This window comes from Tachysurus vachellii, chromosome 11 (genome assembly GCF_030014155.1).
Source record: "Tachysurus vachellii isolate PV-2020 chromosome 11, HZAU_Pvac_v1, whole genome shotgun sequence".
NCBI lineage: Eukaryota > Metazoa > Chordata > Actinopteri > Siluriformes > Bagridae > Tachysurus > Tachysurus vachellii.
Window position 1 is genome coordinate 7520001 of NC_083470.1, and position 19588 is coordinate 7539588.

The window sequence follows — 19588 nt, forward strand, 5'->3', positions numbered from 1 at the left end:
CTTAAGATTCTGATTCTGAGAATCGCCTTGGTTTTTGAACTGTGACCTCAGTTTGACCTCTTTCACATGTGTCAGAGGTCAAACTGAGGTCACAGTTCAAAAATCGTGGCGATTGGCCACTTGGTGGCACTATAACTTGCCGGTCACTTTGTGTATGTGACTTGCGGGTCACTCGTTCTGCATCTGGATGCTTGTGTTTCTTCGCTTTATGGATATGACTGTTTATTTTAGGGAAAACTGGACAGGTGAGTACTTCACATGACATATATTGTGCAATACGTTGGTAAGCTTTTCTGTATTAGAGACACTAGGTTAGGAGCGGGTGCCACCCTCTGTAACTTGCGGGTCACTTTGTGTATGTGAAAATCCTTTAAGGCCTTAAACTCCCTAAAGGCCTTAAACGCTTGAACCCGGGAAATGCTGCTTGCAGCTTTAATTTTTCTTGTGTCACAAGTCCTGGGGGGTGGGCAGGGGGGCACCAATTATTTTTTCTGCTGTTTTTACTGTGCGTTGCAGTCTGTTTCTGTCCTGTTTTGATGCTGCACCAAACCAGATGGTGATGGATTTGCAGAGGACAGATTCAATGACTGCAGTGTAGAACAGCATCAGCAGCTCCTGTGGCAGACCGTACTTCCTTAATTGGTGCCTTTTTTATGATGGAGTTTATGTTGCACTCCCATTTCAGGTCTTGGGAAATGGTAGTGCCCAGAAACTTGAAGGCCTCCACAGATGACACCGGGCTGTTGGATATTGTGAGGGGGACAATTAGCTCTAGACTGTTCTGACTGCACCACAGCACCAGCTGCTTCACCTCCTGCCGGTATGCAGACTCATCGCCATCTTGGATGAGACAGATGAGCGTAGTATCATCTGCAAATTTCAGGAGTTTAACAGTTTGGTCACTTGAAGTGCAGTCATAGTATAAAGGGAGAATAGAAGTGGGGAGAGGACACATCCCTGATGAGCACCAGTGCTGATTGTCCGAATGCTGGAGGCAACACCTCCCAGTCTCACCTGTTGTTTCCTGCCTGTCAGGAAGCTGGTGATCCACTGACAGATGGAAGGGGGTATAGTGAGCCTTAGGAGTTTGGAGTGGAGAATTTCCATAATTATAGTATTCTAACATCTTATGTGTTTTATATCCATTATCTCAATTGAGCAGGTCAATAACCATGTGCCTTGCTTATCATGAAAGCATTTAAAAGCAGTGTGCGGCTTCAAGTTCTCAAATAAGTCAATATTTTGCTACGTATACTTTTAAGTATATAATAGTGTCGTTAAGTAAAATAGTCAAGCTCTTATTTGAACTTATTTTTCTTAGAGCAGACACAATTAAGGGTGTCAATATTTCTGATGTTTGGATATAGTTAGATTATGGGGTAATTAAGCACTCACAGGCCACTTACATAATTTTTTTATTTCTTCAGGTTATCATTTTAAAAAAAAAATGTTTTCTAGAAAATAACCCTGAATAAAAACATTCTTTACGAGTAAAAAAACATGTCATTAACAAGATTATTACAGTAAAAGTCTTAATAGGATATGGATTGTAAAGCAGATTTAACAGTACAGGTTGTGGATGAAAGCTGAACTTAATATTCAAATGTGAAATAGCTCTGATATTTGCTCTGTATATTGACTATAAGAACTCAGTGTCAAAGACTAAACAGTTATACAGTATTTTTGGTGGAAGAATCATCCATCAGGTTTCTTAGACATAAGAAATATAGACATATTACTGCCCTCCTGTCACTGGCACAGTGTAAGGATTTGGGGAAGTAAGAGGAAGTTGTTCAATCAGACAGCATGTAATCACTGAAAATACTGACTTAAAGCATTGAAATTGTTGAGACTCGTAACACGACAGCTTTTGAGGTCCGGACACACTAGCGGCAAATAAGCACCATTGGATTAAGAGGTCTGTAGTTGATCTTTACAGAAACACTCAGGGTTTTTAAACCTACCCTCTATTAAGCACATAAAATATATGGGCAATTAACAGAAACAGGAGATTTTACAAGCTTCCACATACTAAAAACTGTTTAGTTGAATCTCACTAGTATTGGAAATCAATGCTCAGTTTCTGGGGCACTTAATAAACAAGTTTTTCTAAAAGTGAAGCTCTATGTCTGTATAATTCTCTTTTTTTTTAGAGATGGAGCTCACATTTCAGAGGAAATTACAAATGTTGTCAATGTATTTTAAAGAGCTTCATTCACATGGATCACAAATCCATTTCAGAATAAATCTGAATAAATCAGAATTACTTGCTATTTGAATTTCTATCTCATTTGAAGACATTTATTGTTGGAATATAACCATTACGAATTCGATTTTTCTTCAACAGTTGCCCTTAGCCCTTCCATGTAAAGAAATTTCAGGTAAACAGCTTTTCTGTTCATGGAAATGTATAAAATTTCTTGCATGGGATATTTGGTTGGTTTGTTTCCTTTTGATTGAGCTGGAAAAGTGGCCAAAGGACAGAGACAAAGAAACAAAAGACACACTTGTTAGACATACTGCTGTGGAAAGGAAACAAATCCATGTGTTTAGTTGTGCATACAGAGATGACAAAGAAAGCAGACTGATGTACAGAGAGGCAAGAGAAAGCAAGCAATAGTAATCACATTACACACGTTTTTCAAAAGGGAAGAGATGTTTCTGCTGGCCACGTCTCTCCCTCTTACTGACAGACTTTTTAGCTCCTCCTTCTTCCGGCTCCACTTGCCTATTCTGTGGCCATGAAACGGTCAGAGATGGTGGAGCCGTGTGAGCTCCACCTTCATCCTCCTCTCCAGATGAGAATCCCTCTGCTGCTTCTTCTCCGCCTTTTGCAATGCCCGTGTCCTTGGCCATGCCCTGCTGTCCGTAACGCTGCTGCAACCGCTCTTTAATCAGCAGCCCTTTCACCAGCAGCTTCCAGTTAGCCAGCGCTCGCTTCTCACGCTTCTGTAACAACAGACAAAACACAAACAGTACAATAAACAACCTGTAGACACAAACACAAGCAAAAGTTTAAAAGTCATTTTAAAATGTATGAATTGGTCTAGATTCATCAAAATAAAGATCATACGTATCTTACATATTCAGTGCAAGCATTAGATAAAAGATTCAATAATTGCTCCCAGTCTTTAGTTAAACACCATTAATCTCTTAAACAGCATACTGCTTATAGATTCTATTGTGTAGACATTATAATACATCACAAGGCTGTGGTGGATAAAACTACATTCATCAAAGACACACAGGAAAAGCAGAGCGTCCCAAAGTAATCCATATTACTGTGTGTAGTAGTTTGTGTGCTGAAATAATCCATATGCTCTCATTTTAATAATGAACCTTCATAAAGGATGAGTCAGTCAGAGTCTCTGAAGCCGCTCATATATTACAGACTGGCACAAAACTGCTCTTATATCACAGTTTAGTTAAAAACACACACACATACACACAGGCACGCACACGCACACACAGGCAAGCAAATACACACACAGGCACGCACACAGGCACATGCACACACACTCAGGCATTCACATAGGCAAGCCCACACACACTGGCAAGCCCACACACACAGGCAAGCCCACACACACAGGCAAGCACACACACACAGGCAAGCACACACACACAGGCAAGCACACACACACAGGCAAGCACACACACACAGGCAAGCACACACACACAGGCAAGCACACACACACAGGCAAGCACACACACACAGGCAAGCACACACACACAGGCAAGCACACACACAGGCAAGCACACACACAGGCACACACACAGGCACATGCACACAATCACACACAGGCACATGCACACAATCACACACAGGCACGCACGCACGCACACACAAACACACACATAGGCACAGGCGTACACACACAGGCACATACACACAGGCGCGCCCACACGCAGGTGCACACACGCAGGCGCACACACGCAGGCACAGGCGCACACATAGGCACATACACACAGGCACACATACAGGCGCACACAGGCACAAACACAGGCACACACATATGCACACACATATGCACACACACATACAGGTACACACAGGCACACACAGGCAGACAAACACACAGGCAGACGTACACACACAAACACACACAATCACACACACCTCTTGTTCCTTCTTCTTTTGAATCTCTTGCTCGTTTTCCCAGGCAGCTTTCAGAATCTCTTCATGTTCCTTACACACAATGTAGCCGTCAGTTCTGCAGCACAATGACACTGATAAGATGCCATGCAATTGGAAACTCCTGCAACATTTTACCAACATGTTGCATACGCACACAAATACAAATTCACTGACAGAACAAATGCAAATTTAGCTGATAACACAATCACAACACAAAGTATTTTCACATTTACATTAACATTTACATGCAACACTTTGGCAGGAGAACATATAAACTGGCTGAAATAGTATGTGAATACTTTAAGCGCCTTGAGGACTTCTTTCATGTTAAAGTAAAGTAATGCTAGTAAAGTTCTCACCAGTAGAAAAAGAGTCTTTTTTTTTATGGCTGCTTCCTATTAAAAATTTCTTCTTATGGTCTCATAGTTTTTGCTCATCACTGTCACCTCTGATTTGCTCATTAAGGATCTAAATCTAAGTAAGATTTCCGTAAAACTTTCAAGGTGACGGTGCCAAAAGCAGTATAAAGATAATATACAACTGAGTCTAATTGGCTGAACTGCGCTAGCATAAGGAGATGTTTTCTTCAACTACACAAGCGCTTCCAGAAATCTCTCTAGAAAAGAGCATCTGCCAAATGGCATAAATGTAAATGCAATGTCAGTGTAAGTGGAGAAAACTCAAACTGCAAAGAAAGTCTGGCATAAATATAGGTTTCTGTCACTTTCAATCACCTCTTCCTTTCTGTTGTGTCTAGCATTTCTGTAATTTCCATATGTCTGCGAGTGTGGGCTGTCATTTCAATTAATATACTCTGAGATGTTGCCACTGTACAAGACACCATACACACACACTTACACAGCATGTGAATATCCTCCATGGAAATCGAAGCCTGTTACAGCAGTAGCACAATCCAGGTTGAGTTTTCGAGCCACTCTGTTCAGATTAGGCAGATGTAGGTGCACACATCCCACTGGCAGCATACACGGTTGAAACATGTACACGTTTCCAAATTCATTACGTGGAATCTGCAACACACACACACACACACACACACCACCAATCTTTAGCCCTGTGCATTGTTACAGCTTGTTCCAAAGGTGCCATTATTTTCCAGCCCTCACAAATCTAAATGACTACGGATCAGCAGCGCTGACATCCATCTCCTTCGGGGTCCAGACATGGGGCTATAAAAACAACAAAGGTCCAGACAAAGAAACGGTTTCTTCCCCCAAGTTCAATAACTCTCTGGAAAAACTACATTAACACCAACCCACACACTGCTGAATTATCACACTGGGTAGCAAACTAATACTCTCTCACACATTATATGGCACAGGATTCATAAATCATGTACGTATTGTTACATCTGAACATATCTACATGATACGTGAGGAATAACACACGACAGATTGTGCAGTTGTACAAAAATAAAGGTGTGCAGTAAAGCGCAGGACTTTCACCATCCTGAAACGTAGGATTTTCGTATAACAGCGTGGTGCGACGTGTGTTGTTCCACTTATACAACACATGTCAGAAGTTTTACAACGACTACAAATGTATTTATTGTGAGACACATCACACTCCTACACCATTTTCTATTTAATTACTGTCTGTGAGAAGTTAGTTCCTGTTATCGCTTATGTTACAGCACTGATAATCATTTTCTCACCAGCATTTCTTTTTCTCTCTCTTAAAACAATCCCACAACTTGTCATTTTACTGAGAAACTGAAAAGGATAAACTCCTCTGTCCTGAAGGACAAGGTCCACCATGTTCACCTTACATAGACGTCTCCTAAGAAAAAAACTTCGAAGATTAAAGAACTTAAATGATTTCATAATTTTTCTTTATTAAACGATGCATTTGAAATAAAAAGCTGTTGATTATAAGGCTTAGACCATGCAGAGTGTCTGCCATGCAGGGGAACGTATTAGATCATTTGCCTTAATATAAACCAGCACAGCTGCTGAACAACAACATTGGTCTTTACCCATCTGTTTTTATCTTAATACATATGTCCAAATGTTAACTTTATTTTTTTCAACTTTTTCCCTGTATGTGCATGATTAACTCATTAACCTTGTTTAAACTTAGTCAAGTGTAAAAAGATCTACTCAGAGGCAGTAACTCTACCTGCTGTGCCGTGAGTTAAAGGAGTAACTTCCAAGTCAAATTCATCGTAGGTGAAATCTTTCCTGACTAATGAAGTTCTCTCTCATTCTGACATGCTCACCTTGCCGTTGATGGCTACTGGGGGCTGATACTCCTCGGTCTGCCAGGGGCCGAACAGGGGTAGGTCCTTTTCATCTTTGTTCTCAGACATCATCCTGACTTTCCGGGACCGGTTTGAGAAGCCCTTTACCATCTGAACCAACAGGGGGTGCACACACTGTTTTAGCCTTAGCACTTGACATACCTTTACCAAGTTAAATTGGATTACAGGGCTAAATACCTGCTTTGGTATTGGGATCAGATTTATAATCAATTTTATTTTTAATAAAGAATGAAGCCCTTTTCCTCTGTGAGTCAGTGACTAAACATGAACACGAATGCAAAAGTAAAAAGGTATGTTCTCCTTTAACAAAAAGATTCCTTTATAATTTGCACTTTCTTTTATTTCTTTTTTAGAAAGAAATAAAAATCCTACTTGTTTTCTCACCTTGTAAGGCTTCTCCCCGGGTCGGACAGTGCGCGCTTGCTTTAACCACGTGTCTCTTGAATGCAGTGTGTGAACACAATCCCTGAAAATGCAACACAAATTTCATTAGAGAGGATTAATGCATTCAAATACATGTACGTTCCTCTACATTGATATACAAAATATATACAAATTAAGGCCCCGAATATTTCTGGTTGTTTTTACTTATCCAGGTCCATGAACTCTGTACTAGAACTAGGTCAAGGTGACACCATCTGTGCTATAAATTTGAAATCTTTCATTTGAAGAGCTAACATTTGACAATCCCAGCAGCCCTCGCACATTCACACACACTTTACCGTGAATAGACAGCTTCTCCTCGACAGTAGCCCAGAATGGTGGCAGTGGAAGGGTACAGGGCCTCGTACTTCAGCATGTGTCTCTCCAGTGCATACAGAGGATGGTTTTTGTACTCAGATATGGCTTTTGGCAATGGCTGACCCATCAACTTTTCCTGCAGCTATGGTGGAGAAACAAGCATGTGGGGTTACAGATAGAGACTGACAAAGCAGAAGAGAGGAGAACAGTTGAATTCAGAATATGTACATGTACATAAACAGTCTGTGATATTATTTATGGCTCTTAAAACTAAATTTTCTGTCCTACTAGATGGGAATTCCAGTTGTGCAGGTACTGCACCCACTAGCTACCCATTAAAGCACTGTGCCCCCAGTTTAAACACAATAATAAATCTAAATCTTTTAAGCAATTACTGTGTGCACATTCTTGTTGTCTTCTTTGTACCTCTTCATCTTCTTCCTTCTTTTGTTCAGAATCGGGACACTCGTAAAAGCGCAACGTCTCCTCCCACCACTCTGAGTCGATGCGTCGTTTCCGTGATGCCGTGAGCCAGGTAGGGTCGTATCTGCTGCTCACGTCTTTCAGGTAACCGTGTTCATCTACACCCACTACATATGTAATTGGATGAGTGGCCTGATTAGAGCAGAGTTCTGGTTGCCCCACCCCTTGATCAACATCAATACATATCCATCTCTTTGCCCCTTTCAGGTACACCTCTATCCATTCATCATCTCCTTTCCCCTGCCTCCTTTTCCCTCGCTGCTTTTTCCATTGTAGCTCCTCCTCTAGGTCTTCTTCTTCTTCCTCCTCCTCCTCCTCCTTCGTTCTCTTCTTGATCTTGCTGGATCGTCGTGGAGCGTGACTTTTGCCCTTTCCTTTAGCCTTTGAATTCTTGTTGGACTTTTTTCCACCACATTCTGAATTATCGCTGTCATCCTCGCTGGACAGATGAAACTCATCCTCTTCACTAAGCTCCTCTTCCCCCTCACTGCTATCTTCTTTATATGAAACTTTTGATGCAGTACTCCTTCTTTTGGTGTTTTTTGGCCTTTGTCCCCCTCCTGCTTCTTTCTCCTTGTCACCTCCATCCTCAACATTCCTTTTCTGTCTCTTTCCTCCCCTCTTCGGTTGCCCCTCAGTACTGGAAGAGGATGGGCGTTTGGACCCTGTGGAAACTTTGGGTTCTGGTGGCTTTTTATCAGCTTTGTTTGACTTCTCTTTAGAAGGAGGACTGCTGGAGGTTTCTGCTTTTCCCTGAAGAATAAAAAAACACAACACACTTATCTAGTTAAGCGATGCCAAAATCCAATTGAGCTCACACATCCTTGTCCATCCAAAAAGTCAATACACACACAAATCTACCTTTTTTGTTGGTGGCTTGAAGGGTAATGGCTGTAGTGACAGCACCAATCGACAGTAGATGTGCAGTGACCTCAGCACCAGCAGGAACAGCTAGAAAACCAAATCACGTCTTTTATTGTGTGTGTGTGTGTGTGTGTGTGTGTGTGAGACAGCAATAGAAATGTAACCTAAATATTTATCATCAAAGCCTATGACAAATATCAAAAACTATGACAAGAAAGGTCTCTCACGTAGGTCATCTCCTGATGGTCACGTGCAGACAGACTTCCCAAACGTCTCTCCAGCAGCTCTCGCAGTCCCAGGTCCTTCTCTTCAGGGAGGGCACGGTTTAGTGTGAACGTCTCTTTAAACCTGGAAGCAAACATGTAATACTCGCTTTATTATTCAAATATTTCAATATATATATTTCAGACGATTCATATATTTCAAATATATATTTCAGACGATTTTACATTTTATATTTACAGCATTTATTTTATACAACTTAGCAGTTGAGGCCTTGCTCAAGGATCCATGGGCAACAACCTGGTGGGATTTCATCAACCAACAACTTGTTTGGTTGCAAAGGGGAAAATTTGACTTCTTTTTCTCCTAATTTTGATATTTGCAAATTCCCACACACTATCTAGCTCTACCTTTTACACAACAGCTACCACCAGTGAAGATGAAAGCTAGTGAGACACCTGATGTCAGATAACTTTGGAAGAAACTTTTCTCTTCTACATACATGAGTTTACTGACTGTTGTTGCTCTGATCGACAGCGTACAGACAATTATGCACTCCTGGACTCCCGGGCTGTGGCATTGTCTGGATCCAAATTTGCGATCTCCAGACAATAGTGTGAACACTTTTCTTTGGTGCCACTTCAAAGTCAACCAGTGGTTTCAGTGTAATTGCGAAAATTACAAACTGCCCCTTTAATGTTTCTGCAATAAATTCCTCAGTGTTCTCACCACGTCAGAAGACTTTCCAGAAAGACAGTGTTGATACGTTTTTTAATAACCATGGAGAAGTGGGCAGGAATTAAGGACAAGGTGATGGCCAGTAGGTCAGGCTCACAGCACATGCGGTTCCGGAACAGTCCGCTAGCCAATAAACATAACAGATGGACCTGAGTGGCAGAGAAATGAAAACCACGTGATGAAACATATGTAAACATTATGGATATGTAAAACAAAATGTACATAATTATGAAAGTCAAATTTGAAACAAGCAATGGCAGTAATGCAGAAATTTGTGCACACACACACACACACACCTTGTGTGTATCCTCCTGTATATCCTTGTTGAAACGTTTCATCATTCTGCGCAGGTAAGTCTCAAACTCAGCTTTCTGCTTCTCCCTGGAAACAATCACCATAGTAACATGAATTCTAGCTGTCAATCACTGTCAACTACTCAATCAATTGGCTGACAGTGTGACAGGTAACACTTTGCATTTGAGTGCAACATTTGATCAACAAATGAGTAAAAATTCAATTTCAGAAAGGTGAAAATATATTTACTATGAAATTAATTCAGGGAACTAATCTCAGTGGTCAAACTGTTGTAGTACTTTAACAAATATAAAAGGGCTACATTAAAAATGTAGCAAGCAAAAGTTACTGCATCATAAGATACCTGGTTCAATCATGTTGCAATATGCAAATACATTCCATTAAAATAATTGTTTAAATTTGCATATTTATAGAATATAAATGGAACGTAGATAAGATGAACATAGAGCTGCTTCTGTGCCTTTTCCTGTTTTCTAAAGTAATTTATTATTCAATACTGATTTTTTATGGTTTTCGAAACAGGTTTTGGTTGACACTTAATCAACCCAACCTTAATTTATAATGCTCAAGAAACCACATTAGGAGATGCCTCATTTACCAGCCACACACACACACGCGCATGCACACACTTTTTCTGTCTTTTGTGTCTGGCCTCAGTTGTCTCAATCTCAATCTCCACAGGCTGAGAAGGAACTGCAGGTTCTTGGTCTTCCACTGCTGGTCCTAATGGTCCTGCCAGTTCTGAGAAAACACACACACACAAATAAACATTTCTGAACCTAATAACTCAAAAGGACTGTGACTAGTTATCAATCACACTTTTACTTAAACACACACACCTTCCACTTCCTCCCAATCCTCATCTTCATCACTCTCTTCACTCTCATTTTCTTTTTTCTCTTCTTTTATCTTGTAATCGGTGCTTTTTAGCACAGAGTTCTCTGGAAGGGACATGCTTGATTCTTCAAAGTCCTCAGGCTCTTCTTTTAATGGCTCACTGAAGTATTTGCTCTTCTGTCCATCCGTTGGCTTATGTGCCTTTTTTGAAGCTTGGCCTCTGGGCTTGGTGGACTTGGCAATATTTTTGGCTTTGGTACCCTTGTCTGATAAACACATGCATCAGGAATATAAATGTTAGTGATCATTAATAGCAGGATACAGACACTAATACAATAAAGAACATCTCAATCTATTTTTCTGGGCATTGTGTGAAATGTAGCAACAGCAAACAGCAACAGACAGTCTTCAGTCCAGAACTTCTTGCCTGATTTTATTATTACTCAGTAACATGTACCTGATTAAATTAAAGTACTAACAAATATTCGATTTACTTCACTTGGAATGAGTTTTACTCATTTTAGTGTATTCCATGTTTCGGTCCAAACCAGTGCTTTACATACGTCAGTAACAGAAGCTTACAGAGAGAAACTTCAAATACAAATTTTATTTGTCACATACACAACAATACACAGTATAACATGTGCTTTGTCCATGGCATCAGTTATTCAATTAGCAGATTTCATTTACATTTCTGGCATTTAGCAGACACCCTTATCCAGAATGACATACATTTTATTTACATGTTTGGGTTATTTCAATTGAGGGTTAAGGGCCTTGATCAGGGTCCCAGCTTGGTGGACCCGTGATTCGAACTCATGACCTTCTGAATAGTAGTCCAACACCTACATCCCAAGTAAGCAAGTAATATAGTATAATATAAAATGGTATCATATTTATCTTCCTTCCCCTCATTAGGACACACCCTCGCACTTCCCTTCCCCTCATTAGGACACACCCTCTCTAATTTCCAGTGGGCATGTCCTGAACTGTAACAGCCTCTGTTACAGTTCAGTAAGATGTGCTCAGGACATGCCAGAGGAAAACAGAGGAAGGGGGACCTGTTATTCAGTTCTCTCTTGCATGCTCAGAGTGTGATTTGACTTGCACGCATATGATGCACCAGTTACTCTATCGAATACAGTCAGATCTACAAGAGCAGCCATGCAAAAGTGCACATCTGCACACTGCAGCTGCTGAAACGTACAAACAGCTGCACAGCATCTAGCAAGTAAACAGCAAGTAAACAGCTAGTTATAACATGAAGCTAGCTTCTAATCAAGGTTTACTAAAACTCTGTAAGGTCCGAGTTACATTTTCCTGTATACCTTTGATGCTCGGCGTTTTGGCAGCAGCTTTTCTCTTCTTAACACAACGACTCTTCTCCTTTTTGCGCTCCTTTTCAGTCACAACAGCATCTGCCCTGTGTTTATGTTTAGCCATGTTAGCTTTCGGCTAGTTATCCGTTTCCTTTAAAGTTATAAAGTTAAACAGCGTGGCGTGCAGTCTGTGTCTCTGTGTGTGTGTGTGTGTGTGTGTAGCTGCTTATGTAACTTCATTCAGTAACCACGGTTATACAAGGCCGAGCAAGTCTTGTTGAATAACACTGAAACATGCCGCCGTACGTCACTTCCGGTTTGGCACAGGGGCCGAATTCCAATTAGCCTCTTTGTCAGCAGCATTAGTGCACTACATGGGACGCACGTGCCGTTGTTACCACACTTAGTGTAGTGCACTTGTAGAGAAGAAGCGAGTTGTTTATTATAACGCAACCAGGCAGTAGACTTCAGACTCAGGAAGTCACTACTAAAACGCTAGAGTGCGATGTTGTGCATTATTTATTTTTTGTCTGCACAAGTTCTTTCACTTTGAATTCATTCACTCTCACTCATTTTCTACCGCTTATTTGAACTACCTCGGGTCAAGGAGAGCCTGTGCCTATCTCAGGCGTCATCAGGCATCAAGGCAGGATACACCCTGGACGGAGTTCACTTTGACTTGTTTTAGTTAAAAAAAAAAAGAAAAAACACTATTAGTTAATGCACTAATACAGTTATAAAACACGTTTATAATCTTGTTTGAAGCTGTAGCAGGTGTAATAAATAGTTTTAATGCTCCTGTAATCAAACTTTATACTGTATTTGATGTCTTCTGGAAAGTTTCAATGATGATTCATCCTGTTCTAGTCTTGTTTGTCCAATTAAAAAAGTCTGATGTGATTTGTGATGAAAAAGTGGTTGAATGTTAGTAGGATTTATATAGAATGATATGTATTCAGCAGATGAACTGTATTCAGCAGATGAACTAATTAGATTAGAAATGAACCCAAACCATGGTCAAGCTTTCAGAAGGTCACATGTCTGTCATTTCTTCAAAAGTTTTAAAGTACACTTTATACTTTTATACTTTTTAACACCAGAGGAATCCTTGTGCACACATCAAGCTCCATTTGGTCCAAGATGAGTTGTTTTGAGAGTGTGAACATCTACGATCCTTGTTCCTGTTGTTCAGATATTCTGTACTTCAATACTGCATCCAAAAAGTGAAGCCTTATGCCGTTTGCTGAACTGTACAACTTTCATTTATCTAGTAATGAATGTGTCATTATGAAACTGAGCTTTGAACAGATTTTTCTTTCTTATATACGGTCAATTTTAGCATATCTGCCTATGAAACAAACCAGCATGAGAATAGTCAAGAGAAAATGTGTGAACACCCACACTTTTTTTTTTTTTTTTTGGCAAATTAATTAATATGATGCTGGGAGGCTGCAGATCTGAACTTTGGAGCACCACTTTGATAGCGTACATATTTATTATTTAATGTTCATTAAAAGCTGCACATTGGAATAAAGGTCACAAAATGAACTCAAATCTTGGTGTTGTTTTGACATTGTGAAATTACTAGATATAAAAGGAGACACAAAAATACATGCAAGACCACGGACACATTAAGCTCTAGCTTCGGTTGTGTTTGAGCTGCGTTTTTTATTCCGCACTGCCTTGTTATTTCAGCTAATCTTGTCAGGTCTGTTTACCTGCAGATGTCACTGTGAATTAAATACCCATGATGATGAAGTGATCATAAAGGCTCTATATAGCTGTTCTTGGAACACAGACTAAGCTGGAAAAGAAATGTAAATAAGATAAACATGTAAATATTTAAAGCATTATGTACAGAGGAACATTAGCTTGTGTTTTCTGGGCACAGGGAGGAATTCATTTTAAATCATTTCAGTATAGTTTCAACTAAGGATATAAACTCTAAAATATTAACAAAGATTTACTCCAAGACTGACTATGTTTTCCAGAATGCATTAAGCTGTAATGGACTAATAGAATAAATGAATGGATGAATTAATATATACTGTATATGCATAACAGGGATCCGCATTGAAAGCAATTTTCTGATTTTAATTAAGAAAATTTAATAAATAAGGAATAAAACTCACAATGGATTATTTTCCAAAACAGCACACCCTGAAGTGTTTTATTCCTCTTATACCACAGCAATTTTCCAATGTTAACATTTTTATTCACTTAGTAAAGGCACCATGGGCCTTTTTTAATTTGTTTAAAGTTATGTTTGATGTAGAACGTCCATGAAACAAGATACATTTCTGTTATCACACACATTAGAGCAGCTATAAACAGTTATTTTTTCTCATTTTTTTCTCTTTCTTGAGGTTAATATGGCAAAAGATTGCATAGTGTAATGTTAGTGAGACATTGCAAAGCACAAGGTCCTCAGCTTTGACATTCCTGTGGAGAAAATGTAAAGTTATAGCTTTACAAACATTTGACAGTGCACATTCTTCCAAAAATCCATAGTATCCAAAAAATACTGTATATACATATACATACATATATATATATATATATACACACACACATGTGGAATAAACAATCACACAAGTTTTTTTTTTAATCACATTCTGTGAACAATCTGCTATGCAAGTCTCTGTGAACACAATGTTACCACCGGAATGATAACGCATTATGAGTGCATCGGTATGAACCTGTGATTTGCCTTGCAGCTGGAACTATTTTAATAACGTTAAAGTGCATTAAATATTTAACAATTAATACCTTGTTACATAAGGTATAAAGATGAGTAAAATATTTATATCCATAATTGTGCTAAATGAATAACATGTACCTTTCAACCCAGTCAAGTGTATCAGAGATACAGTTATAGTGAAATGGGCTACAGAGTTTGAAGAAAACAGGTTTCAGCCTGTCGCATATATATTTACACTTCTGTGATCTTTAAAAGATATTCAGTGTTAGTTTAAATGTCATAAAGTGTAATAGTAACAGTAAAAAAAAACCCTTGCATTGTGCTATGCTCTGATGCTCTGAAATAATCCACCGGAACAGATGAGTGGGTGAATGTCATAAATTATGTGCAAATAAATTGAAATTTCCAGTTGTGGCTTTGGTGCTAAAAGCAATGTCTCTGTCTGTTAAACTAACTCTCACTGACATGAATCAGCTCCCTGTAGGTCTGCTTCACTGAGCCAGAGGCTGCACCTTTACTCATTAAAAGCTCAGCAACAGCCAGTGAGGTCTATTAGAATTGGTATGTGTGTGTGTATACCTGGTGCTGCTTGATGCAAATGAACATCTGTCTTTATGCAGCTCTGCAGCAGATGTCCGGCTCCTAAGAGAGAGAGTGTGTGTGAAAGAGAGAGAGAGGGAGAGAGAGAGAGAGAGAGAGAGAGAGAGTGTGTGTGTTAGGATTACTTTAGAGAGCTGTCTGTAAACTCGACTGGCAGAACATTTTCACACAGTCCCCTTGCACCATGAAGCGCCCGGTGGGCATCTGGACCAGGACTCGTGCCAGGACAGGCGTATGTGTGTGTGCGTGCCTTTTAGTTGACAGGTGAAGACAGTTGTTTGGCACAAGAGCCAACAGACTCAACTCTCCTCAGTCTCCATGACGACATAGGCTCCCAGCCTTGCATGGCTTCCATCCCTATATGAAACTCAAAACTATCAGATAGGAATAAAAAGCCATACAGGAAAGAAAGCAAAACTGAGACCATGTGTGAGAGAGAAAGCTTTACTTACACACATTTTTTATTCAAACTATCCACGTTTTATTGGTCTAGCCTTCAAAATCCTATTATTACTTCCACCTGCTCTTGGTCTAAAGAAGTAAGGAGGCACGAATGAAGGATGTGAAGACTACAATACAGATGGTTTATCCCTCCAGAATGCTGGCACAGGGTGGAATACGTTTGCCTCACCAGTTACCAGTTATGACCCCAACATTGACCTCAAATCTCTTAGATAATTAAGGTAGACAAATATAACTTATATTATATCATGTTACTATTCATTGCACCAAAACCCTGTATATATATTGTAAATAATATAAAACTTACATTTCTCTGCCACTGGGATAATGATGACGAAGACCATCAAATGTACACATTTGTACCTTCAATATTTGTCTTTTGCCTTGCCACTTTTATCCTAAGCAATTTGCAAGTCACACAGGATACAACTAAAAAATGATGGCTTTTTCAAAGCACCCTACAGAAACAGACAGTGGGTGATACTGGGATTTGAACTCATAAACCTCTTATCAGTAGCCCAAAGCCTTAACCACTGGTACAATAAAAGCTTCCTTTTAGTTATTTTTAGAACCTACAAACCTACCTTTTGTCTAATGTCTACAAACCTACACTCTCCACTGCCGCTATTCAGAGGTTGTTAAGTCACCTGGACGTTCTCGATAAGACCTGGCGGTAGAGGTTGGTATTACAATTCCTCATTATACTCCACATGGACAGACAACGAGGCTGATCACACACAAAAAGCATATTAACACACTGGACAGGATGTCCAAATAGCCTACTACCGAAAATAACCATATATTTATAGATAAAAGTCCTACCATATATATATATATATAAAAGATGTCAGCATCCTCACTTGATTTTCCCTGTCCTACTCACCGTAAATGACAAATGTCCTTGTACTGAATGCAAGAATATCAACGCATACATGCAGAAACATGCATACAGTCGTTGGTATATTGTGTCTAATGCGCAGCCGTGAATGCTGGATGCGACATTCCTGTAATAAAGACAGATGATCGTGCTTATCCATCCATACATCCATCCATCCATTCACTCATTCATTCAGCCGCACGCAGAGCGTGAGTGAGCACCTGTTGTCTGTCTGCCTGTCTCTCTGTCTGTCTACAGTTAGCTGCAAACTAAACTTAAAAATCCTAAGCTAGACAAAATATAGGCGAATAATTAAGCCCAAAACGGACAGAGCATTAAGCGGTGCGTCTCGCAGGCTGTGCGCAAAAGGAGTTTAAAGTGGGATGACGCGTGATTCATTTTAGAAAGTACAACTGCACCTGATGGAATGAAATCTTATGGCTTTTTTCCAGGTCAATCAGTCTATTTGAGAGAAAAAAACAAAACAAACAAACAAACAAACAAACAAAAAAAAAAAGCACAGACGCGTGAAATATTCTAGTCTAAGGCTCCACGGCCGGTTGAGGACCTGCTGCGTAACATCAGGTAACGGGACAACCACGAGGAAAAGCCGCAAAAACGCGCATCATACTGCTTTCTTCGACTGCGCACAGGTTTAACGTCTCGAGTTTGAGTGTTAAAGAGGATAGGACGGTCAAAGGGGGTGTCCCGGTCCCGGTTAGAGCAGTGACCGCCGGAAAGGAGACATGGCGCAGCCGAGCAGTCCGTGATGGACTGATGACGGAAAGTGACGGATGAGTCACCGGGTCCGAACCCGTGAGATGCGCTGTGTAAATGGAAAAGCGCACCAAGTAGAAAGTTTAGCCAAGCAGCAGGGTTACTGCTGTCCACAACCGCTTTAATGTCCTTGCAGTGTGCTACAGGGTCCGTCCGAGACCGGGTGGGACAGAATGAGTACCGCGGGATGATGCTTCTCTTGTCCTTGTGTGCGCAGGATCAGGCACAGTGAAGCGCGCCAGATGGAAATGTAGTTGGAGCTGCAGCCGCGTGCGCCTCCGGGCAGCTCGCTCGCGCTGACAGAGAAGGGGTAGAGAGGAGGAAGGCTGAAGGGAAAGGAAAGGCTATACCGCCTCCCCGCCCCTCTTCTGGAGAGCCAATAGCAGGCAGGGATTGGACCACGTACCAAAAGCGTACACCATTGTACAAAAACTAGTCATATGTGTGGCGTATATTATTTTGCTCGACGCTCATTTTGGACTCGGTCCCGACATGCACGTGTTAATGAAAGACCGCTGGAAGCGCGCTATTTTTTGTAGCACACACCGACACTTAAAAAAAATCCACATCGAAAGCACTTTCATTCTGTACTGTAAGGTGCAAAAACCGAGAAGCATTTGCTTCACCTTCACATATTTATCTCACTACTCTGTAGATACTCAGAGACCTTCACAAACATTGTATTTTACTGCATTAAGTATAATAAATAATAATAATAATAATAATAAATAATAACAATAATAACAATAAATAAATAATAAGAATAATAAATAAGAATAATAGTAATAATAATAAAAAATAACATAATAATAATAATAACAATACAAATAATAATAATAATAATAATAATAATAAGAAGAAGAAGAAGAAGAAGAAGAAAAGAAGAATAAGTTTAAATTATATAGTGCCTTTCTCCCAAGATCCCTGAGAACAATCATCCATACTGTCCAACTTTGATGAGAGCAACAGGCACACTGTACTTTATAGTGACGGGGTGACACATATTACATATGATGGATGAATGTCTGGGGAAACCTGTTGCTCAGGATTGGATCTACAGCTTTGCCACAACCAGCAACAAGTGGTCAAAGGGATAAAAAAAAGCATGACGATAAAACCAGAAACGAACATCAAACATGCAAGAACAACAAATGGAAACACAAAAATATTTGCTCTAATGAGAAGCTGCAGCCAAAATGAAAACAGTATTCTCTCAAAATGTTGTGACATTGAGGGCTTTAAAAATGCACTAAGATCAATTCATTCATTCATTCATTCATTCATTCATTCATTCATTTTCATATCTGCTTTATCCACATATAATGTCAAGATCACTGTGTGCAAAGCCAAAATACAGACATATTTACACCTAGTCTTTAGTCCTACCAGCATGTTTCTGAGCCTGAAACCAACATGAACAACATGAATCCACATGTAAAAGTACCAAGATGGCATTGCTAACTAATATTTGCTTAGTGAGAAGTGCCAAGATAGCATGTCTAACTAATATCTGCTCAGTGATTGTCCCTATTAATTGATAGAGTGCATAAAGGAGGGCTGATAAATCGTATATCCTTATATCACATACTGTAGATGTGATATAAGGAACTGTTAATGTTGGTAAATAACAGATGTGCCTAATTAAGTAGCAACCGAGTGAATATAAGGAATCAATTTGTAGAAGCCAGTATATTCTATATCAGTGGAGAGTAAGACAGCTATCTACAGTGAGAAGAAAAAAACGAAGTCCAGGGCAGAACAAATCCCATCCCCCTCCTTGGCACATTCCACAATGTTTCCTTGCGCCCCGTGTCCCTCTGCGCCCGGAGTTGCTAGGTGCTGAAAAGCTCAAGCGCTCCTATGTCTAATATCATCTTCGACTTTATTGACGATGATGGACAAGGCTAAATGAGTACCACACTATGTCTGTTTCAAAAATAGGTTCATTTTCATCGTGTAATTGTGTAGGTTAAATATCACTATTATTATCATGGGCCTACGGTTTAACATTTTGCAGAAACGAGGTATGGAAAGTGGAGGCGGTGGAGGTCCATATGCAGAGGATTAATTATTTTCTCCAGACATTTGAAGCAAATGTCAAATGATGTCACCCTTCATCTGCCTCCCTCTGTCTGGTGGTTCTGGTCTCGTGCCAGCTCAAAGTATTTGTTTGGAGTCATAAAGGGATCCGTGGAGGAGGCCATGTTGGCTTTATTAGTCATTTTTATAGATGAAAGCA

At 40.0% G+C, this 19588-nt stretch overlaps 1 protein-coding gene and 1 long non-coding RNA gene across 3 annotated transcripts; both read right to left on the reverse strand.

Moving 5' to 3' along the window:
• Positions 1 to 1573: 1573 nt before the first annotated feature.
• On the reverse strand, positions 1574 to 12169 carry xpc (xeroderma pigmentosum, complementation group C). Of its 2 annotated transcripts, XM_060881885.1 has the most exons (14): positions 11942 to 12168; positions 10616 to 10879; positions 10406 to 10517; positions 9758 to 9842; positions 9453 to 9610; positions 8729 to 8849; positions 8499 to 8588; positions 7581 to 8390; positions 7136 to 7296; positions 6798 to 6879; positions 6372 to 6503; positions 4994 to 5163; positions 4118 to 4211; positions 1574 to 2949 (listed from the first exon to the last, which is right to left on the reverse strand). In XM_060881885.1, exons 1-14 carry the CDS (start codon positions 12054 to 12056, stop codon positions 2629 to 2631), a joined length of 2715 nt encoding a protein of 904 aa, XP_060737868.1. In that variant the 5' UTR covers positions 12057 to 12168; the 3' UTR covers positions 1574 to 2628. The 2 variants fall into 2 exon arrangements, with proteins under 2 accessions (XP_060737868.1, XP_060737869.1); XM_060881886.1 differs by lacking the exons at positions 1574 to 2949; positions 4118 to 4211; positions 4994 to 5163 and adding an exon at positions 5765 to 5932 and having other exon boundaries at positions 11942 to 12169.
• A 1988-nt stretch (positions 12170 to 14157) lies between these two features.
• On the reverse strand, positions 14158 to 17623 carry LOC132853908 (uncharacterized). The gene is made up of 3 exons (XR_009649206.1): positions 16992 to 17623; positions 15213 to 15275; positions 14158 to 14374 (listed from the first exon to the last, which is right to left on the reverse strand). It is a non-coding gene; the product is annotated as an uncharacterized LOC132853908 (long non-coding RNA).
• Between the last annotated feature and the right edge of the window lie 1965 nt (positions 17624 to 19588).